Genomic DNA, 27,964 nt, shown 5'->3' with positions numbered 1-27,964 from the left:
TTAATACAGAGAGGTAGATGATGTGGGTTATTTATTAAGACTTTAGCAATAAATATTACAGTGCATGATCTGATCTCCACAGCATACAGTGGTTGGTTTTTCAATTAAAAAAATTAAAACTTTGGAAAAACCTAGACAACAAGATAATGAAATAACGAATACTAAAATAATTAAAAGCCCATCGTCCTCGAAATGCATTGAAAAAGTGCGGTCATCTCTAAATAAGAGACAGCTCTAAAGTAATTATCTTCTTAGAAGTGATATACATTAGTTAGCTCATGTTTGTCGTGAATCTATGAAGTCTTGATAAACACTGGAATTTCCAGTAGGCTGCAGAAATAGTGTTTTAATACGGTTCCTCCATCAAAGACTCGAGAGGTCTTGGTATCCATCCATTTATAGTCATTTCCCGGAAGGAAGATATCTCGATGGACTTGCCCCTGTTCCACGATGGGTGCTATCAGGACCTAACAAGGAGCAACATATTTAATTGTATTTAAAGTTAGCAAAAAAAAGAAAAAAAATATATAGATAATAAACTTGTCTGTAGTAAGCAATGGCAGTCAACAGCATCAAGGGCAAATAAAGTCTTAAGCTGTATTAAAAGGGGAATTGATTCTACTGTATAGAGCACTGGTAAGGCCCCATCTAGAATATGCCGTACAGTTTTGGTCTCCATCACTCAAACAGGACATTATTGTATTAGAGAGGGGACAGAGAAGGGCAACTAAGCTGGTAAAGGGAAAATCTTAGCTATGAGGAAAGACTGGCCAAATTGGGGATGTTCACTCTGGAAAAGAGGCGCTTAAGGGGAGATATGATGACTATGTATAAATATATAAGGGGATCATATAATAATCTCTCTAATGATTTATTTACCAGTAGGTCTTTCCAGCTGACACAAGGTCACCCATTCCAATTAGAAGAAAGAGGTTCCGCCTAAATATTGGGAAGGGGTTTGTTACAGTGAGAGCTGTGAAGATGTGGAATTGTCTCCCTGAATCAGTGGTACAGGCTGATACATTAGATAGGTACAAGGAAGGGTCGGATGCTTTATTCACCAGTAGCTCCTCCCAGCAGACAGGAGGGAGCCAATGAGATTAGAGGAGGGAAAGGGGTGTTACAGGGAGAGCTGGGAAGTGAATCAGGGGTACAGGCTGATACATTAGATAGGGATAAGGAAGGGTCGGATGCTTTATTCACCAGTAGCTCCTCCCAGCAGACAGGAGGGAGCCAATGAGATTAGAGGAGGGAAAGGGGTGTTACAGGGAGAGCTGGGAAGTGAATCAGGGGTACAGGCTGATACATTAGATAGGTATAAGATGGAGTTGGATGGTGTTTAGCAAGTGAGGGAATACAGGGATATGGGAGATAGCTCATAGTACAAGTTGATCCAGGGACTGGTCCCATTGCCATTTTGGAGTCAGGAAGGAATTTTCCCCTCTGAGGCAAATTGGAGAGGCTTCAGGGTTTTTTTTTTTGCCTTCCTCTGGATCAACTGGCAGTTAGGCAGGTTAAAATAGAGTTCAAAGGTTGAAACTTGATGGAAGTGTGACTTTTTTTCAATCTAACTTACTATGTTACTTTAGTCCTATACATTGATTGGAATCTGAATAGGAGAGGCCTGAATAGAAAGATGAGAAATACAAACTATCGTAGCCTTACAGAGCATTTGTGTTTTTTGGGAGTCAGTGACGCCCCATTTGAATGCTGGACAGAGTCAGAGAAAGGAGACCAATAATTAAAAAAACGATGAAAAATAAAAAATAAAGGCCAGTTGAAACATTGCTTAGAATTAGCTATTCTATAAGTTATCTTGCATTGTATGTATTTGCAGTAGCGCAACTAGAGGGGGGCGGGCCCTGGCGCACGACGTGTAACTGGGCCCCCGCCCCCCTCCGTATAGCCGCAATTAGTAAAGAACTAGTGGCGCGCAATCTACCGGGGGGCCCTGAGGGGGTACGGGCCCTGGCCCAATCGCACCCCCTGCTCCCCCGGTAGTTACGTCACTGTGTATTTGTGCCACTGACTGCGGCACAAATGTTGCAAAACACAGTTTTGTGGTTGCGACAATCACACTGTAATTAGAGGGGCAAATTCTGTATTGTAGAAGAAGGGGTCTGTGTCATTTCTTCTTGTTGGCAAAACACCACTGGCTCCAATAACAACTTTATAATTTCAACACATTTTAGGCTCATATTTTCTCTAATATATAGAGAATTTGAGACCTTCCATGATATATTACACTGTTTTCATTGATTCTTCTCACCTCATCTCCTATTAAAAATTCATTGTCTATTGCGAATGCAACTGGATCATTTTGGCTGATCCACCAGACTGGTCTGTAGATGGGGTTCCCAGAGCTTATCCACTCTTCAGCATATTTAGTCACCAAGGGAGCAACAAAGTTGTGATGTTTGTTGATGTACTGTCTTGTGAGATTCAAAACCTGTCAAATGAATATACAAAACCAGTTAAGCGTAACAGACTATGCAGAAGAAAGATGGTTTAATAGTGATGGGCAAATTTGTCCCTTTTCGGGCGAAAAATTAGCGAAACGTGAATTTTGACGCCACGACAATTTGGTGCACGCCTATTTTGTCCAAATGCATTAAAGTCAATGGGCGTCAGAATAATCATTGGGCGTCAAAATAGTCATGGGCGACAATTTTTTTTGACGCAGCAAATTATCACCAGCGAAAATTTACTGCGTCAAAAAAAAAATTTGCAAAACTGATGGAAATTCATCAGGGAAAATTTGCTTATACAATAAAGCATTTGGACAAAGTAGGCGCGCGTCAAATTGACGCGGGCGTCAAAATAGTTGCGGGCGTCAAAATTGTTATGGGCGTCAAAATTCTCATTTGGTGAAATTCTCGCAGTTTCGCAAGAAATTCGCAAATTTTTCTCCACGAATTCACGCCTGGTGAATTTATTCGCCCATCACTAATGGTCAATAATGCAGCCCATGGCATGGACCTAAGCAGTTGTGTGCTAGCAGATCAGCACCCTCAGCACCCTAACTCACCAAACTGGGACTTTTTCTTGGGAAGTCAACACGATACCCACAGCAGGTCATGTACCCCAGAATTTACTTTGGGAGGTAGATTGAGTTTTTTTAACAAATTATAGAGGCTGCTACACCACTCTAGTGCCCAAGGAAGGTGCCCATGGATGGCCTCCAAGGTGTGAAAAATCTGACCACTTGTGTACAATTAATTTGAGTGAAAGAATTAAGCAATAAACTGGGGGGGTGTATTACAAAAGTCGTTAATAGAAAAAAACTTCATAATTCAATAGATATTTATCAACAAAGTTGTGATGTTTATCGAGGTACTGTCTTGTGAGATTCAGCACCTGTCAAACGAATATACAAAGGAAACACAAGACAAAACAAGTTGTGTATTTGGGTATAATTGGTAAGTTCTACTTTGAACCAGGCAGTCATGGAAAAATACTCCTTGGTTATGCTATTTGTTTTATAGAAAGCTAAATGTCACCAGACATTCTAAAGGATAAATTAGATAATTTTCTACCTTCCTTACAAGGAACATATACATAGAATGTGGTATTTACCCAGTCATCACAGCAAACCCACGGAGGAGTGTTGAAGGACATCACTGGAAGAAAGGTCACGATTTGCAGCCAACGGATAAATAGTTCTTCATCTGTTAGAAACTCATCTGCCAATGTCCCTCCTTAATAAAATACAGACAGAATATATATATTTTCTCTTTGTATATTTAGGTGCCATATATGAAGATAGGACAGATTGTATCAAACAAATGTAATTGCTTTTATCATGCAGTAAGTAGGGAACTGAACAATGGGTTTGCAGTAAATGTGAATCTTGCAAATGCTTTTTGATACAGTACCTACTAAAAGTAAGGTCTGATGGTCTTAGTAATTCTGTTTGTACATGGATAGAAAACTAAAGTATTGTGTACAGAGGGTAGATGTCAATGGGACATTGTCTACTTTGACCTGGGGATATTTGTGGATTAGTGATGTGTGGGTCGAGAAGAACTCACCCATCTGCACCTGACTTCTGTCTTCCTTTTATAGACTCACGCCAACCCGCCACGCCAATGATGTCACAAAAGGGGCGGGGCGGGCAGGTGCACGCCTATAAAAATGGAAGCCAGAAGTCAGCAGTTTGAGGTTGTGGGCGGGGAGAGCAGGCAGAAGAGCTCAACCCGAACCCACTCATGACCCACAGATGAGGCTGTGAGGTCGGCTTGAACCTGTCCAACCTTGGGTAAACCTATGGGTCCGGCGGGTATTGGGCTGGCCCTAGGGAATAGTCCAAATTCGATTCGAATTTGAAAAATATTTGATCGCTAATAAATCCCAAAAAAGGGCAGGGCTTACTGGGAAATTATATATTTATATCTATATATAGGAATATTTGGAGAATGAAAGAATTTGCAGATAATTTTGGAAACTGTAGTTCCTTATGGGTTTGGGGGGGAGGTGCACCTTAAATGTTTCAAAAGAATTGTTTTATTTAGGCATTCTTTTTGTTTACAACTTTTTTCCATTCTCCCGTAAGTGGAAGCATCAGAATATTAATAATCGATAAATATGAAATAATATTGCAGAAAAGAAAAGTAATCTCAGAGCTCTGCACTATACCCATGTATTTAGGAAATTGGAAAATTAATATCTTGCAGAAAAAGCTCAAACATTGCTTTGGAATTTATTTCTACTTTGCACTTCATGCTATCATCTTAATAAACCTAACAGCTAAAGCTTGGAAAGAAATGCAACACTGCCCCAGCAGAAAAGCTTTGACTGCACTTTGAGCCAGCGTAATGTCACAAATTATTCCCTCCTTAATAATTTCGACAGCCCGTCGGTTTCTCAAACAACTGGCACGAGGTTATGCAACAAAGTTATATAGAGATACCCAGTGCCAGGCTGCTGCAGCTCTAGCGCAGGAACAGACTTTCTGGATAAAAGTTTAAAGCAGCTGGTTGCCAAACAACATCACTTTAATATTAGACTGAAAAAAACGTATATTTTTAAAGGGGACCCGTCACCCAAAAAAATTATTCCAAATCGTATTTTATCACATTAGTCAAGCAAAATTAACTTTAATTACACTGTTTAAATGATTTGAATCTTGTTTCCATCAGTCTGGGAATTCATAATTATAACAAGCAGGCAGCAGCCATTTTGTATTATTAAGACAAGACTTGTATCATCTCAGAATCTTGTTTGTGCACCAGAATGGGGGACCTGATGTCCATCCCCATGTCCTGGCCACACAATTAAATGGTGAAGAGAACGGGGGAATGTGGGGAGAGCAGTGACATCCAGGAAGTGCTGAATGGAAAGTGAAAGTAATCGCCTGCCCCGCCTCTAGGCCTAGAGGAGGGGCAGGCAATATTTGATTGACAGCTGAGATTTTTAAATGAGTTTATAACAGCTATGAATGCTTTAATAAAAAACAGAAATCGGATTTCATGTTGAATTTGAAAAGGACTTTTATTATACAGCTTTTTTTGTCTGGGTGACAGGTCCCCTTTAAGTAGTGATTCACCGAATCCAGGATTCAGTTTGGGATTCATCTTTTTTCAGCATGGTTCGGCCGTATCTTTCTGCCTGACCGAAACTAATCCAAGTCCTAATTTGTATATGCAAATTGGGGCGGGGAGGGAAGCACAAGGAAGTAAAAAATGTTTTCTCCTTCCCACCCCTAATTTGCATATACAAATTAGGATTCGGATTTGGTTCAGCAGAATCTTTCGCAAAGGATTCAGGAGTTCAGTCGAATCCAAAATAGTGGATTTGGTGCATTCCTACTTTTAACACAGACTTGAATAAAGGTGTCATACTTTTTTAAAGTAGGGTTTGCCACATTTTCCATAGATGAACTCCGGGCAGGGGGCGTGGTGGGTGACCTAGGGGTGTGTGACATCAGGGGCAGGGCAGGTGACTGGGTGGGTCTGTTTCATCAGTGGGTGGGGTTATGATGCGTCAATCTGTAATTGGCTGACCTCCATGCTATTAACTTTAATGTCCTTTCCGGACATCTGGAAATACAGATTTTCACCTGGATTGCCCTTCCAAAAACCGGGCTGTCCGGGTGAAAACCATATAGGTGGTAACCCTATTTCAAAGTGCTGTTTTTTAAAAAAAAAATTAATCTTCTTCAACTACCGTTGAAGACGCCAAACTAATCTTGCTCTTATTGCTGTTAAATTATAATTATTTTAACCAGGACATTTTTTTCTTAGTAGGTATGGATTCGCGGTGAATATTTTTGCAAATAATCAAATAACACCAATAAACTCCAAAGTACCTATTGCATCTGGAATGAAAAAGTTATATCCGAGTAAACTGTAGTGAAGAACTGACGGGATAATTCCTTTGAGCCCACTGTAACTCCAATCTGAATGAAGAGGGATCATTTGCACGAATACAGGCAAATAGCTGGATCTGTAGACGAAGAATAACCATTTTAGTGATTTTTCTCTTGTTGAACTGCTGAATCATTTTTTAATATAACTGTTTTGCCTCAGACCCAGCAGCCAAAAACAGAACTGCTACAGAGGCAGAATTATCAGCATTTGAATTGATTTCTTACTGGGATTTGAGGTTTTTGGCAAAATTTGTGAATTTGTTTCTGAAACTTGAATATTCAAAATTCATTAAAAAAAATCTCAAGTTCATGTAGAAGTCAATAGGAGTTGTGGTGTCGAAATTTGAACTATTTAACGTTGGAACTTAAATTTTAGAGATGAATTCAATTTGACAGACTGAAAACGAAGGGTAGAATATGCCTACAATGCATTTGAGTTGTTTTTAAGTTTTCAGGTTTCAAGATTTTTTTAAATAATTAAATAAGCTCATATTTGAGATTTTTGCATTTCATTTTGTTTAGAAAATTGACTAATTGACTTAATTAAATGCTAACTTATTAAACTCCTTATCCTTCAAACATATTTAAATTTTCTACAAGGAGCACATTTATCCATGTTCGAGATGTGAAGGCTCATTTATCAACATTCTCCTTTTAGTGGTTTTAGAAGTTTTCAATAAAAACAGCTAAACTCACTTTCTCTAAAACCACGAATGTCATGACATTTATTAAAAAGATCTGAATTTAAAAAGCACAAAAAAAGTTGAACGATGCGCTAAATAAAACAAATATCTGTAAAACTTGAGTTTTTCAGACAGTTCCTAAAAAACCTGAAAACCTCTAAAAATCCGAATTGATTAAAAATGATCCAATAAGATCAGTGCAGCTCCCATTGATTCTATAGGTCTTCATGGTTTTTACACTTAGGGGCAGATGCATCAAGGGTCGAATATCGAGGGTTAATTAACCCTCGATATTCGACTGGGGAATGAAAATCCTTCGACTTCGAATATCAAAGTCGAAGGATTTTGTGCAAATACTTTGATCGTTCGATCGAAGGAATAATCGTTCGATCGAACGATTAAATCCTTCGAATCGAACGATTCGAAGGATTTTAATCCAACGATCGAAGGATTATCCATCGACCAAAAAAAGTTAGCCAAGCCTATGGGGACCTTCCCCATAGGCTAACATTGAGTTCGGTAGCTTTTAGGTGGCGAACTAGGGGGTCGAAGTTTTTTCTTAAAGAGACAGTACTTCGACTATCGAGTGGTCGAATAGTCGAACGATTTTTAGTTCGAATCCTTCAATTCGAAGTTGAAGTCGTAGTCGAAGTAGCCCATTCGATGGTCGAAGTAGCCAAAAAAAACTTCGAAATTCGAAGCATTTTTACTTCTATTCCTTCACTCGAACTTAATGAATGGGCCCCTTAATAAATTTTGAATTTTTAGCGTTTTAAAGAGATATAGAAAAAACATGTTTTTTTTTTGTCGAGATCCATGTAAAAAATAGAAATTCGATTGTTGGTAAATAGACTCCTATGTCTTTTTCCTTGATTGAAACGTTTTTCTTGCAAAACAACGCAACCTCTACTTTTGTTAAATTCCAGTTTTCCAAACTCACATTTTTGAGTTTTATATATCTATGTCAATATTGATCAAATGAACAGGAAATCCCACAAATGTGAGGTTTTAGAGCTTTATTGGATTCTAATTAACCCCTACCTTAATGCACTCACCTTGTAGTTGCTGTAACTATTGTTGAGTTTCCAAGCTTTGCTGCCATCTCCGCTAGAAATCCTGTATATCTGTCCCCTTCTAGGCCTTTGGGAGGCTGAATAGATTGTTCCAGAAATGTATTTCCTTCCACACCTTCAAACTTGACATATTCTGCACCTAACTTATGTTTCAGGGCTCTCACGGTATTTAGATACCAGTTAACAGCATCTTCACTAGTAATATTTAATCTCACTGAGAACCGACTCTTCCATTTTGTCAAAACAGGTGTCTGCAAGAGGTAAAGCATAATTAATAATATTATTTATTATATGGGAAAGCCATACTTTGATAACTAACTACCAATCATTAACTTTGTTCATTCAACAAATATACATCTAGAGCAAGTGGCTCTAGAGCAACATGGTGCTCACCAACCCATTGGATGATGCTTAAATCAGGTGCTTAATTTAGAATTCTAGGCTTGAAGTCAAAATGTAGTTGCATAAAAACCAGGCACACTACCAAACAAAGCCTCCTGTAAGCTGCCAGTCCACATAGGAACTACCAATAGCCAATCATAGCCCATATTTGGTACCGCCATGAACTTTTTGCATGCTTATCTTGTTCTCCATCTTTATTTTACATTGAATGTGGCTCATGGGTAAAAAAGGTTGGGGATCCCTGATCTAGAACCTTATCTATGGGTTGGGTCCCAAACGGGTCACCATGATCCCCCTGAATGCAGAGAATTTTCCTCCTGAAGTAGGAAATAGTAGCCGTACTTAACCGGTGCTACCCTGAATTTTCCATGGCTTGCTTTGGATACCCTGAGAAAGAGGTCAAGAAAAAACTTACTATACTCTTTCCTTATTCCTATTTAAATTCCAATTTTTATGTAAAATTCCTTTAGAGGTTTCTAAATCTCTGTTTAGCACCAATATCGCTATTTATTCATAAGAAAGGAGTAGGCATACCAGTGAAGCATCGACCTTTGAAGAAAGACTCAGCCAATAATTATCTTTTCCTTCCTTCAGATAATTCTGGAACTGTTCAGAGTTGATACTTGCATATGGGGATGTAGTAATTAATAGATTTAAATGCCTAACTTGATGGGGACCCCTTCTTTGTCTTTGAGAGCGTACGCCATGGGGATCAATAAGCATGTGGTCCTACAAGAAAATACAACGATTAGTAAACCATGAAAAGAATGACCTCTCCCACCAAGTACCTTTTTGGATATAATATGGCTAATGATATAGCTATTTGTTACATATGAGACTATTTTCCTACCTACCCTCAGGCTGGGCCCAGAAACAGCTAGGCCAGAAGGGAGCCTTACATACTGTGCTTACGCATCTCATGCTACTGCTTGTCTGCATCTACTTTCTTCCAGACGGGCAATTATGTCTCAGTATAGGGTCAAGGACAATATGGAGATGGTCATGTCGTGCTTTGGAGCCACTTGAATATCTCCAGGAGTGCAATTTAGTCTTCCGCCATAGAAACAGCTACGTTGTAGCCAACAACTTGTGGCTAATTGTTCTACCTAGTTAATGCTATATATATATATATCAACCAGATGGTCTGTTGACTGTACCCGGTACTTGACAGGGCAGCTAATTATGTGGAGCCTTCCTGTGACATCAAAATTGTTTCCAGTATTTTCCACCTTTTCTTTTCTAAAGGACCTCTCTTGTACATGGGCGTTACTCTATCTATATTTACTGTATGACTTTAGTGTAACATGGTGGTCACAAAAACTCAAAGAACTTGAAAGTGAGGGGTCAACCTTTTCCCCTCACTAGAGATTATAGCAAAGAGATGTGAGCAGAAGCCTTGAACATAATAATAGAGCAGTAGTTTCATAAGAAGCTAGGATTCAATTAGTTGACTTGTATTCATGTTCAATGACTATGAACATTTTCATTCATCCAGGTCATGGTATATCTGGTCTTGCTGAGTAATCATTGAAGACGTTTCACTACTCATCCGAGCAGCTTCTTCAGTTCAACTGGTGTGGGAAGTCCTCGGCATATCATTTCAGATGTCACCTCTTTGAAGAGTTACAATGTGTCATTGTGATTGGATTAGTGGAAGAGTTTATATGCCGAGGACTTCCCACACCAGTTGAACTGAAGAAGTTGCTCGGTTGAGTAGTGATCAATCGTCAATGGTTACTCAGCAAGTCCAGTTGTTTTAGATTTACTTATATCAGATGTACCATGACCTGGATGAAGAATTACTTATATCAAATATTCATGTACAATATTGAATAATGAGTGACTAGAGGGAAAAGAAAGAGGTATAAAGAACCTTTAAGCATCACAGGACAAGAACAAATAAAGCATTTAAAAATGTTTAACGCTGCCTAAAATGTCTTTAGTGATCTTTTAAATTCATCTTTACCATTACTAGAGCCCAGCTCACCTTTTTAGAAAGTAGCATTGTGGAATGTTCATTGAGTCCAATAAGGCATTCTCCCAGACCATGCCTCATGAGTTTGTTGTGGAACGATCTTAATTCTCTTTCAAGCTTTGCGGCAGAATCGGAGATTCCGTAATGCTTCCAAAGCGGCATCCTTGGCAAAAACACAAACACCACTAAGTTCGGAATTTCAAATGTAAACGTGTCATGAATGTTTTTAGGAAATTATAGAAAGATCAATATGGCAGTAGACCTTAGACCAGTCTAAGCATGAACAATAGAATTAGCAACTCTATAACATACTAAGGGGATTATTTACTAAACTCCGAATGCAAAAATCACCAAAAATTAGTGATTTCTTTTTTTATAAAACCGAACTTTTTAAAAAAAATCACAAATTTTTCAGAATTTATTAGACCCCGAGGATGGAAAAGTCTGAATATCAAAATCCGGCATCTCAGACCTGTTGAGGTTGCATATAAGTCAATGGGAGAAGTCCTAATGATTTTTTGATGAACGCTGGGTTTTTGGCAATACCCTGAAGTTTTCGGAGGTTTCGGGCAAAATTCTGATTTTTCATATGAAAAATCCGAAAAAATTGTGAAATCCATTTCTCAAAAGAGCAAAGAGATTTTTTTATATTCAATTTTGAAATCTGACATGGGGCTAGACATATTGCCAATTTCCCAGCTGCCCCCAGTCATGTGACTTGTGCTCTGATAAACTTCAATCACTTGATATCACCCCCCTCCCTTTTCCCCCCAGCAGCCAAACAAAAGAACAATGGGAAGGTGACCAGATAGCAGCTCCCTAACACAAGATAACAGCTGCCTGGTAGATCTAAGAACAACACTCAATAGTAAAATCCAAGTCCCACTGAGACACATTCAGTTACATTGAGAAGGAAAAACAGCAGCCTGCCAGAAAGTATTTCTCTCCTAAAGTGCAGGCACAAGTCACATGACCAGGGGCAGCTGGGAAATTGACAAAATGTCTAGCCCCATGTCAGATTTCAAAATTGAATAGAAAAAAATTGTTTGCTCTTTTGAGAAATGGATTTTAGTGCAGAAGTCTGCTGGAGTGCATTTTGAAAAAAAAAACATGTTTTCCGATGACAGGATCCCTTTAATGTTGCACCATATCAAAATAGTGTAAGCTTTATTTTTAGCACAGGATTATTGGCACTTAGTAATAACTTGCAAGCATTACCAGACAATATCAACATTTGGAAGCGTCCTCTTCCGGTTATCATGAAGTCGATTTGCCATTTCTTGATGGACAGATCTCATGGTTTGGCCAATACACACGGTATATTGCAGTGGAGTCTTCTCTTTACTTGAAGGAGTCTCCATGCAGAAGAACCTGTTTCTTTCTATTGAAATGGATATTGGAATATCTGAATTCACAAGCACCGATACCCCTTATAAGACAAGAACATAAGGAATTAAACTTTAGACAGAATTTGAAACTGAGGACCGGACTTACTAAATCCTAGATACATGTTCCCAGCACTTGAATGTGGATTCCTCCCAAACAACTATTAAATGAGAATCCTGGTTGTTTCAAACTTTAATTCAGGTGTTATAGCCCCTCAAAAGCAGCACTAAAGGAGGCAAGAAAGATTTATTGATCCAATTGAACCAACTAATCACCTGTAAACTAGTCATTAACATCTTCCATCTCATTATCTCATCCCATTCATCATCTTCTCATTGTGTTTAATGCCGTCTGGATCATGGGAAAAATAGAAAAACTATTTAATGGATTAGAAATAGTGATGGGTGAATTTGTCCTGTTTCGCCAAAAAAATCGTGAATTTCCGGCAAAATTTGCGAAACTGGGAAAAATTTGCGAAAAATCGTGAAATAGCAAAGTTCCCGAAAATTTTTTGTGAAATTTGAATTTTTTCACGAAAAAATTGTAAAATTCGACCTTCGTAGTCGAAGGTCGAAGTAGCCCATTCGATGGTCGAAGTAGCCCAAAAAACACTTCGAAATTCAAAGTTTTTTACTTCGAATCCTTCACTCGAAGTTAGTGAATCGGCCCCCTAGTATAATTTTATCTATGTATAACATTATGTATGTTAGATTGGCCCAATGGCTCTTTAATAATTTTAATGGTAATTGAGACCAATTCATGAATGCACGTTCTGCTCTTACAGTCCTGTTGCTGGTGTTTACCTTCACACAAGAGATCCCTGTCAACATTTCCCTACCCTTCCGGAAGGACAGACATTTGATATCCGTTAGTTGGAATTCCGTTCTACAAACTACTTGTAATTTCAGACTGCAAGAAGAATGCTGCTCAGTCCACTTTCCCCTGCTGTAACCCACAATCTCGGGACATGCTGCACAACGAAAAACTTTTGTTAATCCATGGACAAGGCGAAAAGTACAAAAAATGCAGGAAAAGTGCCCATTACACTCAGAGCTTCACCTCTTTCCACTTCTAACGTAGAGCGAAGCTGCTCTCTAAGTACAGGGGGAGGTAAGTGGGCTCAAATGTGAAAGTCCCCTGGCATTTAAGCAATAAGAAAAACAAAGGTTTTACTAAAACTGTAAACCAATACAATGGGTTGACTATTCCATCTCCGTCATGGAGTTTAGAGTTTCCACCTCTTCCCTTTAAAGCCAATCACCTATAAGATCCATAAACTACAGAGATAATTACAGTTTCTGTTGGTTCCTATCATAGGGCATGCTTGAAAGAAATGCAGCACTTTATAGAAAATACTGAAGACTCAATTAGCAAGATTTCCTTTAGCTTGTAAGTGTTCCGTTTAATTGGGATGAAATGCAACCCTGACCTTAGCATGAATTGACCACATGATAGAATGGATGGAAAGGATCAGAGAAGTGTCAGCAGATGCCTCCTACATCAGATAACACTTCCTGTGTTAGTAACGTCAGCATCCAAAACTTTGACTGGACCACAGGGGGCCTCTCATTTAAAGGATATGTAAACCTTTAAAACAAGTGAATGTAAAATTGACAAGGGAGCTATTCTAAGCACTTTTGTCATTTACATTCATTATTTATTTATTTTTTATTCTAAGATATTAAAGGATACATGTGCTGTTAATATGAATGAATTTTGTTACAACAGCACCACCTGCTGGTCAGTTTCCCACCAGTCTGACCACCAAGTAGTCAAGGAAGTTGTCAGGAGAAGGAAAGAGGCTGCTCTGATGTTCTTCTGCTTAGGAAAGATGTGAGAAAGGTTTCTATTTTTTTATCTTAATCAGAAGAACATCAGCGTAGCCTCTTTCTTTCTCCTGACAACTTCCTTGACTAATTGGTGGTCAGACTGGTGGGAAAATGACCAGCAGGTGGTGCTGTTGTAACAAAATTCATTCATATTAACAACACATGTATCCCTTAATATCTTGGAATAAAAACAAAATAAATAATGAATGTACATTGCAAAATATCTTAGAATAGCATTCTCTTCAATTTTATATTCACTTATTTTAAAGGTTTACTTATCCTTTAACACAACAATGTCTGACCTCTATAATAAAACAAATGGAAAAACATAATGTCAACTGCAAAAGTGCTCATAAAAGAGTCATTTTGCAAAAGGTATATGTCCCCTAACCAGATGTTTTGTTAAAGTTATCGAGTAGGAACAACTATTACTGGACTTTTAATAGTTATTGACCAAGGAGCGTTTTTCTCCAGTGATGGTTCTGATGAGCATCATATCCCCAGGGCTACGAAGTTGTGATGTTGAATAGGAATAGACTTAATAAATGTCGCCATACAGAGCATGTTCCATCTGCTAAACCACAAAGGGCTTATTATATATAATTGCGATTAATTGCGATTAAAAAAGGCCACTGTTTGTACAATCCCCTATGGCAAACTAAAAATGGGCACAGTTAACCAGGGGATAAGATATACTAAGTGTTCTTCAAAGCTCACAATAAATTAAGCATAAACATCCAATGCCTTTACTTAGCCTAATGCTTCATTATTCATTGTTTTCTTTTTTAGTTCCATATCTGGTTTAACATATTTCAGTTGATGACCCATTCTAAGTGATTTTCAGATGAAGTTGGATCCTCCGTCATAAAAAGACTAGAGATATAGGAAATAACTTCTGTATCAGCCATTCAGCCACCATTCAAGGATTATCTAGGACACCCCATAAGTTTACACCCCAAATATCACCTTTATTGACCTTCAAGGTGGGCTTCCAGAAGTATCTTAAATGGCCAATGAGCACCGGCTGTACCTGGCCCATAGTTTCAATTCAGTTGGGCTAGAAATTAGGTTATCTTCTTAGGTTTGCTCGAATTAAGCCTCTCTTTTATCTGGATGCCAAAAAGGACTACCTATTCCACCCAACTATATCTCCAATTTGAATTTCTATGTTAGTGATTGGTGTATACAATGGGAACAGCGAGCTGCAGAGCATACATTTCCAATGGATCAGTTTTGATGGGTCTAGACCTGTTAGACAATTAAAAAAAAATGTTTACTTTATTAATGTGTGCTATTTATCTTGGCTTTGGACAGTTAGGGAATCAGAGAGATAACTGGATGTCAATCTACATTCTGAATATCGCTAATAATAATTGTTGATATAGCAGATAAGGAATATTCCCTTGTCCATGAGTTTCTTCCCATACCACCAGCTATAGTATAGTAAGATTCATACTGATTGGCTCAATGCTGTCCATGACATTATCAAGTATTGGGCTGATTGTCCAAACTACCATGTTTTTGCTCTGGGTTTATGAGGAAAAACATATTTTTACTAATAGGGCATATGGAGAGTTGCAGCAATCCCTCACTGAGCCCAATTTAGACAAACTTTATGCTCCAGCTTGCCTAGGATCTTTAAGAACCAGTTTTTATATACCGTATATACTCGAGCATAAGCCGACCCGAGTATAAGCCGAGGTACCTAATTTTACCTACGAAAACTGGGAAAACTTATTGACTCGAGTATAAGCCTAGACACAACTACAGCCCTGTCTCCCAGCAGCGCACATTCCTCCAAAGCGACCCCCCCAGCGATCAAACGGACTTCTTTGCAAAGTTGATGGTGACAGAGAATTGCCAAACGGATTACTGTGTGCATTGTCCCACTGTCCCACTACCATGTGCAGAGGCGCTCTGTGATTTTGCCATCACTGTTATTCTTTCATATAACCAACAGAGGGCGCTGTGTGATATTGCAGTCTCTCCCCAAGCGAACTGTTGGTATAGGAATGATTAAAAGTGACTGCCCGCTGACCGAGTATAAGCCGAGGTAGACTTTTTTCAGCACATTTTGGATGCTGAAAAACTGGGCTTATACTCGAGTATATACAGTACTGTAAAGTTTGTCCTACTTTAAATATATGGGTCCTTAGACATGAAAGGATTTTGAAACCTCAATTAGTCTGTGACTGCACAGCAAGTGTGGGAGCTGCTGAGTGAGTGTTGCATGTGAATTAAGTGATAAGCAACGTTAAAAATCTTAAGGTGTTTTTGAGGAATTGCACTGGGGGACTGTAAGTATGAGTGCAAGTGGGTTTGCTGGTATCACTCAGTGTGTGTCACGTATATGTGGTGTTGGAGCAGCAGTTCCATGCAGTATTTACATGTGAGACATGCAGGTGGGTTTTCATCTTGGAATCTGAACTGCAGCACTGAGGGCAGCGGAAAACATGGGGAGGAAAGGAGGCTCACAGAGCAACCACTGTCAGGGGCTAGTGTAGTGGGGGTGGATAAGGGGCAGTGGAGGCTAATGAGAGAGGCAGGTTTGTTACAGTCAAGAGGGAAAGTAGGAGACAGAAGGGTAGTAGGGCTGGTCCACAGCTCGTCCAAACAACAGATTCACCATTTTGGCTGAAGATCCTGGGGAGGAAAGCTCTGAACTGGCGTGTATGGAGTAGGCTGGTTCTCAGAGCACCCTGGGAGGCAGTGTCTCTAATATGGGTGGTGGGGAAGTGCAAGAAAGGAAAGGCGGGTTTTAGTTATAGGGGAATCAATTATTAAAAAGATGGATAGGGTAATCTGTCATAAGGACCCTTCATGCCAAACAGTCTGCTGCTTGCCTGGTGCTAGGGTTTGGCATGTGGTGGGATGAGTGGGCAGGTTATTGGGAGGGGCTGGGAAAGACCTGGCAGACTTGGTACACATAGGTTTCAATGACAAAGGAGATGGTGAAGTCCTTCAGACTGATTTAAAAAACTAGGTGTAAAGTTAAGGGTGAGGACTTCCAAGGTAATTTTCTCAGAGATATTACCTGTGCCATGAGCAACGCTAAGAAGACAGTGGGAACTTAGGGAGATTAATGTGTAGCTGAGAGATTGGTGTAGGGAGGAGGGTTTTGGGAGATCTCTGAATTAGTCAATTTAAGTAAAGCTAATGATTGCACATTTTCTGGTTGGTCATTATAGGCTACTTCTTCCAATTAAATCCATCCTTAAGCTTCTTATTTTGAAACAGAACAGCCCAACCTGAAAGCAAGCATGGAATGAATAGAGACATTTTGCAGGAACTTAATCCAAGCACAATTTATGGTTAAAGGGAGCGCCTTTATGGTCTCTAAATGGAAATAGAGTTAGGGAGCAACGTGGAAACTCCACTATTACTGTGAGCAAGGCACTAAGAACCCTTTGGTTTCCCCTCATCCATTATACTCAAGAGCAGTGATCCCCAACCAGTAGCTCGTGAGCAACATGTTGCTCTCCAACCACTTGGATGTTGCTCTCAGTGGCCTCAAAGCAGGTGCTTAATTTTGAATTCCAGGCTTGGAGGAAAATTTTGGTTGCATAAAAAACAGTTGTATTGCCAAATAGAGCCTCCTCCACATAGGGGCTACCAAATAGCCAATCACAGCCCTTCGTTGGCATCCTCGGGAACTATTTTCGTGCTTATGTTGCTCCCCAACCCTTCTTACATTTGAATGTGGCTCACGGGTGAAAAAGGTTGGGGATTCCTGCTCAAGAGAATACTCCTCTGTATGACAGTAGGGGGACAACATCTTCAATCTTACAAATGTATCTGGGTCAAAAAGAATCATTTAGCCAACCAGGAGTATACTTTTTACGTTTGATACACTGGAAAAAGTTTAATTTGAGATATTTAGAGTATATTTAAATCTTAATTCTGTGTAAAGATGAAGTGTATTTCAGTATTCCTCAGTGGAGGAGACCTAAACCTGAGAGGATGCAAATATTTCAACATGTAGAAACTTGTCTAGAAGTTGCTTGATATAGTCCATGGTAAATTGGTGATGCATGGGACTTGATAAATTATTGTATGTTTATTTAAACTCTCTAGAGAGAGCTGAAGGCTGCAGTCAAGCACAGGTGCACAGAACATATACAAGAAGGAAATAACCAGCTTGTCCATTATATTTAAGCTCTTAAGGGATTGTGGACAAAAACACAACAGCCTATAAGCAACGTTCTTAGTCCACCATCCCTTCTGATTGTGGTTGATGTGGTCCAGCGATCCGACCACCTGTATGGCCTCCATTCTGATCCAATCCTTGGGCCCTAGTGCCCACAATCAGATCAGCCCGATATCGCCAACCTCAATGTGGGTATATCAGGGAGAGATCCACTCATTTGATGACATCGCCAAACGAGCGGATCTCCCTGCGTATGACCTCCTTAAGGGGCAGATTTATCAAGGGTCGAAGTGAATTCGAGGGAATTTCGAAGTAAAAAAATTCGAAATTCAAAGTAATTTTTTGGATACTTCAACCATCGAATAGGATACTACGACTTCGAATTCGACTTCGATTCGAAGTAAAATAGTTTGAATATTCGATCATTCGATAATCGAAGTACTGTCTCTTTAAAAAAAAACTTCGACTTCAATACTTCCAAATGAAACCTTCTAGAGCGTTTTTCAACGTTTTTTGAAGTCGAAGAAAAATCGTTTGATCGACGGATGAAATACTTCGAATCATCCGATTTGAAGGATTTCATCGTTCGATGGAACGATTTGACTTCGACCGCAAATGGCCACATTCGATGTAAAAAAACTTTGACTTCCATATTCAAAGTCGAAGTATTCCAATTCGATGGTCGAATTTCGAAGCTTTTTCTACTTCGAAATTCGACCCTTGATAAATCTGCCCCCCAAGTGTCCAAGAAGCTTCTTCTGAGTATTCTCAGAAAAATGTTATAGTGATTTTTGCTCATAAAATGTGTTCAGGTCATACTACTGCAAATAGTGCAGGAGAAAAGGATTTGTATAACGTAGTCAAAGAAAAATACGGCTGAATAACACATGGATAAAATGGACCATTTACCAACTGAGGTGGTGGGATTTGGGAACCATCAGTCTTAGGAGGATAAAAAAAATGGCTGGGGCTAAAATTGTGCACAGGACTCAAGGGGCATTAATCTTTTTGGGAAATTTTGTATGATGGCAGATAGACAGAGCTTTCATATATTATTTACATTATCCCATGTGTTATATTGAACTTACCAGTTGATCCCAAAAAATATCGCTCCAGGACAGATCCAAAGCCTGTTGGGTGGGATTTGAGACTGCTGATCACAAATGGCTGGAGAGGCATATTCACATTGTTCATGGGCCAGTGCTGAGCACTTAAGCCTGCTCCCCCGTACCATGATATATTAGTCATGGAAAAGCAATCCTGAAACAAAATGAAATTACTGAATACAGTAGAAGAGATTCAAATTAACGGTTGAATTGTACACCAATATCACAGGTTTAATAACTGATCCACTGTTATTTTATATTCTGATTTATTAGCAAATCGTACTTATTAATGGGGCGAAAGTCTACCTGTGTAATATTCTTAGAGGGTTATTTACTAAACTTGAATTCAAAAATCACGAAAAATTAAAAAAAATCTGACTTTAAAAAAATCATGAATTTTTCGGAATTTATTAAACCCCGAGTCCGAATCTGAAAATCCGGCATCTGAGACCTGTCGAGGTTGGGAGAAATCCCAGTGATTTTTTTGATGTTCGTTTGGTTTCGTGCAATACCCCAAAGTTTTTTTTAGAGTTTTCAGGTGAAAATTCAAAAAAAAGGTGAAAATCGTGAAAGTCGAATTTTGCAAAGCAAATTTTTGGGAAAATGTAATAATAGATCAGCATAAAAAACCTGAGCTCTGATTTGATCAGAGTTTGTAGCTGAAAATATTGAGATAAATTCTGACTTTTATAAATAACCCCCCTAGAGTCCCAAGGGAATTTTATGTACCCCCCCTAAATGTCCTGAAGAAATGGATGAACCTTGAAATGAACTGGTGATGACCTTGAACCTTATCTTAACTAACGATGAGTGAATCCGTCCTACGAAAAAAACGCGAAACATATTGAAATCAATAGGTGTCAAAATGTTTTACGCATTTTTTTTTTTATATGTGCAACTTTTTTGTCTCTGTGACATTTTTGTCTTGCCGGATTTCTGACAATGTTTCGCCAAAAAAAAACAAAAAAAAATTGCAGATGGCGAAATGCAGAAATTCACAGCAAATCCACGCCTGATGAAAAAATTCGCTCTTCAGTGGTCTTAACGCTACTCTTACTATGGGTGGATGGGCTTAAATATTACAATATGGAACCACATTAGATTCCAATAAAGTGATCAGCAGGATTGGGGCTAAAGTGAGATCCAAGGGTTCTTTCTTGGCTCTTTAAGCATCCCCACCATATTAATCCTTTCTAGATCAAACCCTCATATGAGCTAGCCCACATTAGTTGACCTATTCAATGAGCCAGCACAGTTGTAGTTCATAATGGCCAGTATTGCTCTGAGACACATTTTGCATGTTCTCTTGAATTAAATAAAAACAGTGAAGCGTCAAAGTGACTGATAAGTCATAGGATGGAGTAGATTTAAAATTTCTCCTACAATTTTCTTAGTTTAACTGAGCCTTTAAACTGGAACCTTATTCCCCTGTGACCTTTTTCCATGTTGGACCAGCTTAGTCGAAAATCCAGATCATGTAATAATAATCCGTGCCAAGAATAAAGACACAATTCAGTAGCACGAACGCCTTCATCAAAAACACATTGTACTGTTCTAATCATCGGTGTAGAACAGTGATCCCCAACCAGTAGCTTGTGAGTAACATGTTGCTCTCCAACCCCTTGGATGTTGCTCCCAGAGGCCTCAAAGCAGGAGCTTATTTTTGAATTCCAGACTTGGAGGCAAGTTTTGGTTGTATAAAAACCAGATGTACTGCCAAACAGAGCCTCAATGTAGGTTGACAATCCACATAGGGACTTTAAATGGCCAATCTGAGCCCTTATTTGGCACCCCAAGAACATTTTTCATGCTTGTGTTGCTCCCCAACTCCTTTTACTTCTGAATGTTGCTCATGGGTTCTGAAGGTTGGGGATCCCTGGTGTAGAATTTGCTTCAAGAATTAAAAACACACACTGATAGAGGGAATAAACAGATAATGGAATATACATATGGCTGGCGTGGGAAATGGGACAACACAAAAGTGGCCATAACATATGTATAGTATGTGTCCATTTGGCCCATGGCCCAGTGATTGGAATACATTGAGGGGGTTATCTAACAAAATCCATTTTTCAGATTTTTTAAATAAAAAAAGTCAGACCAAACTTGAATCCATGATTTGACCATATTTCTTATTAATAAAAGCTCAATTTAATCGGTTTGGGTTTAAACTCGATAAATTCGAACAAAAACCCGAATTGTATGTTTTTTTCTCAAAACCCTCGATTTTTCTGGCTTTTTCCCAAAACGCCTGAATTTTTCCGATTTTTGATCGAAAAAGCTGTTTTTCAGGCTAATTCCGGCGCAGACCACAGAAACATCAAAGGGACCTCTGCCATTGACTTACAGTATACATAACCTGGGCAGGTCTGAGATGGCGGATTTTTAGATTCAGGCTTTTTGCTGAATAGGGCTTTAATAAATCTCGAAAAATTTGAGTTTTAAGAAAAAAAAACCCTAAAAATTTTCGTTTTGCCCCAAAAAGCCTGACGGGTGTTTAGTAAATAATCCCCTGAGACTATGTCAATGGCCATTTTAAGTGTGAGCCACCTGCCATGGAGAACTCTGTAGCACACGGCTCACCTCCCCTTTAATTTTAAGTGTAAAAGAATAATATATTGAGGCCATCTAATCAATCTCTTGTATCGGTGTCATCAATGCCATCAATGTCCTACTTTTTCTGCATTACAAATCAGAAGTCATCTCCCCATTTCATCGTATCTTACTTTATCCTCCCTCTAAGTGGTGTCTACATTTCTATCATTCCATTCATTTGCCCCTGCCATGTTATATTTCCATAACATATTTCTTTACAGTGTCTGTCAGTCTCTTGGCAACGATGAGGACCATCTGCACTCAAGATGGAGTCTATGTTTGGTGACAGCATGTTGTTTACAAGGTTCATTTTATAACCCATGGAAATATAGTGGATCTCTGGCATATTATAATATTATTATTATATTATATAATAATATATATTATTATTATTAAATTATTATATAATATTCCACTTCTGTTGGATCTCTGGCATATTATAATATTATTATTATATTATATAATAATATATATTATTATTATTAAATTATTATATAATATTCCACTTCTGTTGGATCTCCGGCATATTATAATATTATTATTATATTATATAATAATATATATTATTATTATTAAATTATTATATAATATTCCACTTCTGTTGGATCTCCGGCATATTATAATATTATTATTATATTATATAATAATATATATTATTATTATTATTAAATTATTATATAATATTCCACTTCTGTTGGCAATTACAAAATTCTGGAGGCTCCAATGTACAATGCGGGCTGGAGCAGCACTATTAACTCATGTGCTTTCAATTTTTTTTTTTCCTATGACAGTATCCCATTAAGGACCTTGACAACTCTGTTCCTCACCTGGTTGGGTTAGCTTGTTCCGGAAGCCTAGTCTTGTAGCCTTGTTGTGCCCCAGCTCCACCTGCCTTAGCTCCACCTGCTTGGCCTTAGCCTGAAAACCCAGAGACTCATTCTTGGATTTCAAGCTCTTAGTAACTGTCAAGTCTCACTGACTGTTGTAACATGATACAAAATGGGGATCAGGCACATTGGAAACCTATCTACAGTGTGCACCATATACATTTGTTTCTCACGTTACAACAGTTTGTCCTCACCCTCAAGCTAAGGGTCTGGGGCTGGAGCAATTGGACCACTAAGGTGAGTTTTTTTGTGACTACAAGTTGTGTTTTAGTGATTTTCTTTTCTCTCCATTTCTCACTGTAACTCCCTTCCAAACCTGTGGATGAGCCCTGTGTTAAGTGAGGCACTTGTGAGTCTCATACTATGCTGGATCCCTCCTGATAAAATCACTATTAATATGCAGTTAAAAATTAGTGTGAAGTAGAATCCTGCATTGGGTCGGGTTCCCACAGGAACCCTCAGAATACCCGGAAGGTGGTCGAGTTCTGGGCAGAAATTTCTGATTACCTGATCTATCTATCTATCTATCTATCTATCTATCTATCTATCTATCTATCTATCTATCTATCTATCTATCTAATCTATCTATCTATCTATCTATCTATCTATCATCTATCTATCTATCTATCTATCTATCTATCATCTATCTATCTATCTATCTATCTATCTATCTATCTATCTATCTATCTATCTATCTATCTATCTATCTATGTATCTCTCTCTCTCTCTCTCTCTCTCTCTCTCTATCTATCTATCTATCTATCTATGTATCTCTCTCTCTCTCTATCTATCTATCATCTATCTATCTATCTATCTATCTATCATCTATCTATCTATGTATCTCTCTCTCTCTCTCTCTCTCTCTCTCTCTATCTACCTATCTACCTATCTCTCTCTCTCTCTCTCTCTCTCTCTCTCTCTCTCTCTCTCTCTCTCTCTCTCTCTCTCTCTATCATCTATCTATCTATCTATCTATTATCTATTTATCTGCAGTTAGTCCGAAGGTTTGTCTACGTTGTCGGACTGGTCCCTCCTGCCCTCCCCTGAGCTCATGTTAAGATTTCTTACCCTACCAAAAAGAGTAGGATTCTACATGATGTCACTTCCAGGTAAAAAATGACCTCACTTCCAGGTGAAAAGTGACATCACTTCTGGTTTCAAGGGTACCGGGTGGGAGGTAAGTGAGCTTACCAACATTTTGGTCTAATATGAATGAAACACCTGGAAGACAAACGTATACGTACGCCCTGTGCCTTTATATGGCCATGAAACGCTTTTGTGCCTTCTAATATCTTTATATTTTATATTTTATATCTACTTGTCTGAAATAAAATCTGGAAACTCCTTCAGAATCCTTTCTTTGCACGGATAAGAGGTTGTGTTCTCCCAACTGAAATGTTCCAAGTTAATGGGCGACTCCAGATGGTTAGTTGGTTAGTGTCCAGAGATAATTGCTGTCCAGAGGGATCTTGTAGCCTGACTCAGCATTGACCCCTCTAATGTTCCCAACAGTTTCAGCCTGTAACTGACTGCTATGGCAGCCTCACGAGCTTCTTTCAGCAAAAGCCAATGGCTTGTGGAAAAAAAGGAATCATATGTTTAAATGCTATATCAGTGTATACAGTAGACAGGGGAGTAATAGTGTGATCATTAAAGGAGAAGGAAAGGCCAATTTACTTGGGGTGCCAAAAATGAGGCAGGTAGTAAAGGTAGTGATCGCTCCGTGGTGCTCAATGGAACAACTCCTGGACTTCAGGTAAGTATATATAATCACTTGGGCACCCCAAGTAACGTCAGCCTTTCCTTCTCCTTTAATTAATACTTGGGCAACTGCTTAGCCTTTTCTCCTGTTATGAAACGGGATTAGAAGGTTTTAGATTTCACATGATTCCCAGGAAAAATATAAAAGGGCTTTTGTTAATACAACGTGCCAGTTCCCATTGGTCTCCTCTCATGTGTTAGTAGATTAACTAGTGAATATCCAGTGAGTGTTACAAAATATACATGTCTATATATTCTGCGTGTGTTGTTGTATGAGAGTATATGGACAGAAAAGTGAAATCTATAGAAAATCCATCTATCTATCTATCTATCTATCTGTCTGTCTGTCTGTCTGTCTGTCTGTCTGTCTGTCTGTCTGTCTGTCTGTCTATCTATCTATCTATCTATCTATATCTATCTATCCATCTATCTATTATACTGTATCTATATAATACACAAAAGCCATGAATATCTTGTAAATTATATCCTTATAAACGGTGAGTTCTGATGTCATCAGTTATAAACGGTGAGTTCTGATGTCATTTCTGTCACATGACTCACTAGAATTTGTGTATTATAATAAATAATGTACCCCTAGTTGTAAAATATGAGGATATTAGAAGTTACCTCGGAGTTCATCGGCAACTTATTTTATCCTTATATTTTACAAGAGGGAGTACTTTATTCATCTGTCTAAGACTACTACAAAACCCTTTAAACATTAAATAAACCCAATAGGCTGGTTTTACTTCCAATAAGGATTAAGTCTTTTTTAGGTTGGACCAATACAAGGTACTATTTTATTATTACAGAGGAAAAGGAAATTATTTTTTTAAATTTTGATTATGTGGATAAAATAGAGTCTATGGGAGACGGCCATTTGTAATTCGGATGCTTTCTGAATAACGGTTTTCCGGATCACAGATCCCATACCTGTACAATGATTTAGCAAGAAACTCATCCAAAATAGTCCCAGCATGGTTCCTACATTCAATCTCAAGTCCCACATAAAGTTTCCCGTGTGGTTAGTGCTTATTTTTAGACATCTAGGTATCAGAAGACTACTAGCCATTCATAAGGGTAATGGAACACGCGGCTGTTTTGGGTGCTTTAAATGTCTCGTCTTTAAGTAGTCCAAATACACAGGGTTAGAAATAGCCCCAACAGACTAACACTGAACATGCCTGACAGGCGCTGGTATGATAGTTGTTGGATCAAACTATATTATTGAACTGTAATGATGTGTTTTTGGGTCCTGTGTGCCGTTACTAATGCAGGCGCCGCAAACTTAATTTGTTAATTGTTCCCTTTAGCGTCTCCCATAGTCTTTAGTATTTATAGAATAATTAAACTGCTGCAGTTTAGACACTCACTAAATATATGGAGTGGTTCGGGTGCAACTGCCCCGAAGCCGACACTTACTTAGTCTTGTATACGATTCAATATCAGAATTCGGGTCACTCACCACTCTCCATTGGTGGTTCGGGTGCTGCAAAATACTGCACCACTATTCAGCTTTTTGGTGCGCACTCCACCAACTCCTCCGAGACAGTGTAGATTAAAATGCTTTATTTCACATACAGTAACAAAAACACCTTACGCGTTTCGTGTGCATCCACTCAATAGAGGTTGTCAGACTATTTTGGTTCCAGCCCCCTTTGAAGGTCTAAAGTTTGGTCAGGGCCACATAGCTAATAACACGGTTACAGAGATAGCTAAATCTTGGTGTATCAGCCATGTCCCAAGAATATCTATTTAAGCAAATAAATTATTATCCAAAGTCTCACCCTAATTGACCTTCAAACTGGACTTTAAGCATATCTAGGGCCCAATGGGCCCAATGATCGGATCATAATGCATCCGATAAGGGTGGTCGGATCGCACAGATGCGCCCGCGATCCGACAGGATTTTTAACCTGCCCGATCGAGATCTGCCCGACTTTCAGCCAGATATCGATCAGGGAAGCCCGTTGGCTGGCAACACACATGGGCAATAAGCAGCCAACTCATTCTGTCGGCAGCTTTTATCGGCCGTGTATAAGTCAGCACCTTATTGGCCTGTGTATTGGACCTTCAGGGGGGCCTTTAAATTTATAAATCAAACCTGACAAGGCCAACGTTAGGACATTGATGTGGTCCTCACCCAATAGGTCCCTTGTTGGTCTGCACAATAATCCAATGGCACAAAAATAATTCCATAATAAAACATGTAGTCAAAGCCACATATCTCACTATAGAACATTGATATTTAAATAAGTATTGAATATACAATCATTGTTTATCCAGAGAGCTCCAAATTACGGGAAGGCCATCACCCACATAGTCCATTTTAAGCTTTATATAATTGTGATTTTTTTTTAAACAATTTCCCTTTTCTCTGCAATAATAAAGCAGTTACAGTAATGGTAACTGGGCTGTGTGAAGCTTTATTGGTGTCAAAACCATCCTATTGGGGTTATTTTCCTTACTAGACTTAAGCTATGGTGATCGAAATTACAGAAAGATATCTGCAAAACCCCCGGGTCCAAGCATTCCAGATAATAAATTCTATACCTTTAATTATACATATAAAAACTAATTTTATTAAAAACAATGTAAGACGAGGAATAGTTCAAGCAATGGTATCTACCAGAGAAGGTTTCACTTAGCCTTAGAACATACCTTTACTTTGATATCACATTGTTTCGGCATCCAGTCTATATGGTAACATTCTGTTCCATCCGAGAAGCTGTGGTCCAACAGGATTTTTAGATCTACAACAGAATCCCACGTGTAGCAAAACTCGGTCTTATTCAACCAGCACAAATTCTTAACAAACGGCTGCTCGATGTCGGGGAAGTTGCCCACGTTGATCTCCACGTAGGTCATGTTCTCGCTCAGTGTCTGCAGTATTAGGCTGTGAGTGTTTCTTTCCCATATAAGACCGCTGTATCTTCCTTTGATGATCCAGTTTTTGTTGGGTTGGTCCACCACTTGCCAATAGATAATCCCAATAGTCATAACAAAGAAGAATGCGACCCCGAGGCAGGCCACCGCTCCTTTCCACGTCTCGTTCATTTCCTTGAGTCCTGAATCCCAGTTGACATCAGGGATCGGGCTGTGGTTTCTCACACGAGTGTGAGGCATTGCACTCTATATGTAAAAACCTCTAGCAACTCTACTCTACCTCTTGCTCTTTATTTTGGTTTACAGTTCATTGATTAGGTTGGATAAAGAACGATCCCATTGGCATGCCTATAAGCCATCTCTAAACTAGCACATGTTGCTATAAGTAGCAGAGAGTTATTCCTGTTAGCTCTGTACTCTCAGCAGAAGACGGGAGTCTTGAAATAGCTACAACTCTGCTGATTCCTTTTAGTGCCAGAGACGTCCCACTGGCAGATTTGTCCCAGGTGCTTGAGCAGTGACGTATAAAGCATATGAGCCCTGCCTAATCCCTTCCACTGCTTGAGACCCCAACCCCGTGTTATGCTTGCTGATGTCAGAATCCTGCCACTTTATCTCCAGACCCCATAAAGACTACACTTTGTTTTACTACAGAAATCTTTATTCATGTCATGCTATTCTTTTATATAATTACAGTGCTGTAGGAATACTGCGGATCCGAAAGTAATGTCATGATGCAGAATAAGTAAAAATGAAAGAAAAGATAGGATTGATTGCTATGGGTAATATATTAGTGATGTGCGGGTCGGGATTTCCCCCACCCTAACCGGCCCTCCATTGGCCCGCACCCACCCACATCCGCACTCC

At 39.0% G+C, this 27,964-nt stretch overlaps 1 protein-coding gene across 1 annotated transcript; it reads right to left on the bottom strand.

Moving 5' to 3' along the window:
- Window positions 1-6: 6 nt before the first annotated feature.
- LOC108714930 (SITS-binding protein) lies at window positions 7-27,524 on the bottom strand. Its single transcript, XM_041560861.1, has 10 exons — window positions 26,873-27,524; window positions 18,951-19,122; window positions 11,719-11,929; window positions 10,513-10,663; window positions 9,060-9,254; window positions 8,106-8,374; window positions 6,308-6,444; window positions 3,577-3,698; window positions 2,270-2,449; window positions 7-467 (listed from the first exon to the last, which is right to left on the bottom strand). The coding sequence occupies exons 1-10, from the start codon at window positions 27,335-27,337 to the stop codon at window positions 294-296; spliced, it is 2,076 nt and encodes a 691-aa protein (XP_041416795.1). The 5' UTR covers window positions 27,338-27,524; the 3' UTR covers window positions 7-293.
- Window positions 27,525-27,964: the final 440 nt, after the last annotated feature.

This window comes from Xenopus laevis, chromosome 4S (genome assembly GCF_017654675.1).
Source record: "Xenopus laevis strain J_2021 chromosome 4S, Xenopus_laevis_v10.1, whole genome shotgun sequence".
Classification (NCBI taxonomy): Eukaryota; Metazoa; Chordata; class Amphibia; order Anura; family Pipidae; genus Xenopus; species Xenopus laevis.
This window is presented reverse-complemented; position numbering and strand designations above follow the sequence as displayed.

Excerpts from the sequence above, each read along its gene's own strand:
- LOC108714930 (XM_041560861.1), bottom strand. The coding sequence starts at position 27,337 with ATGCCTCACACTCGTGTGAGAAACCACAGCCCGATCCCTGATGTCAAC. Across the intron at positions 19,123-26,872 it reads AATGTGATATCAAAGTAAAG|GATTGCTTTTCCATGACTAA; the intron begins GTATGTTCTAAG and ends ATTTTGTTTCAG. Across the intron at positions 9,255-10,512 it reads CAATGCTACTTTCTAAAAAG|GACCACATGCTTATTGATCC; the intron begins GTGAGCTGGGCT and ends ATTTTCTTGTAG.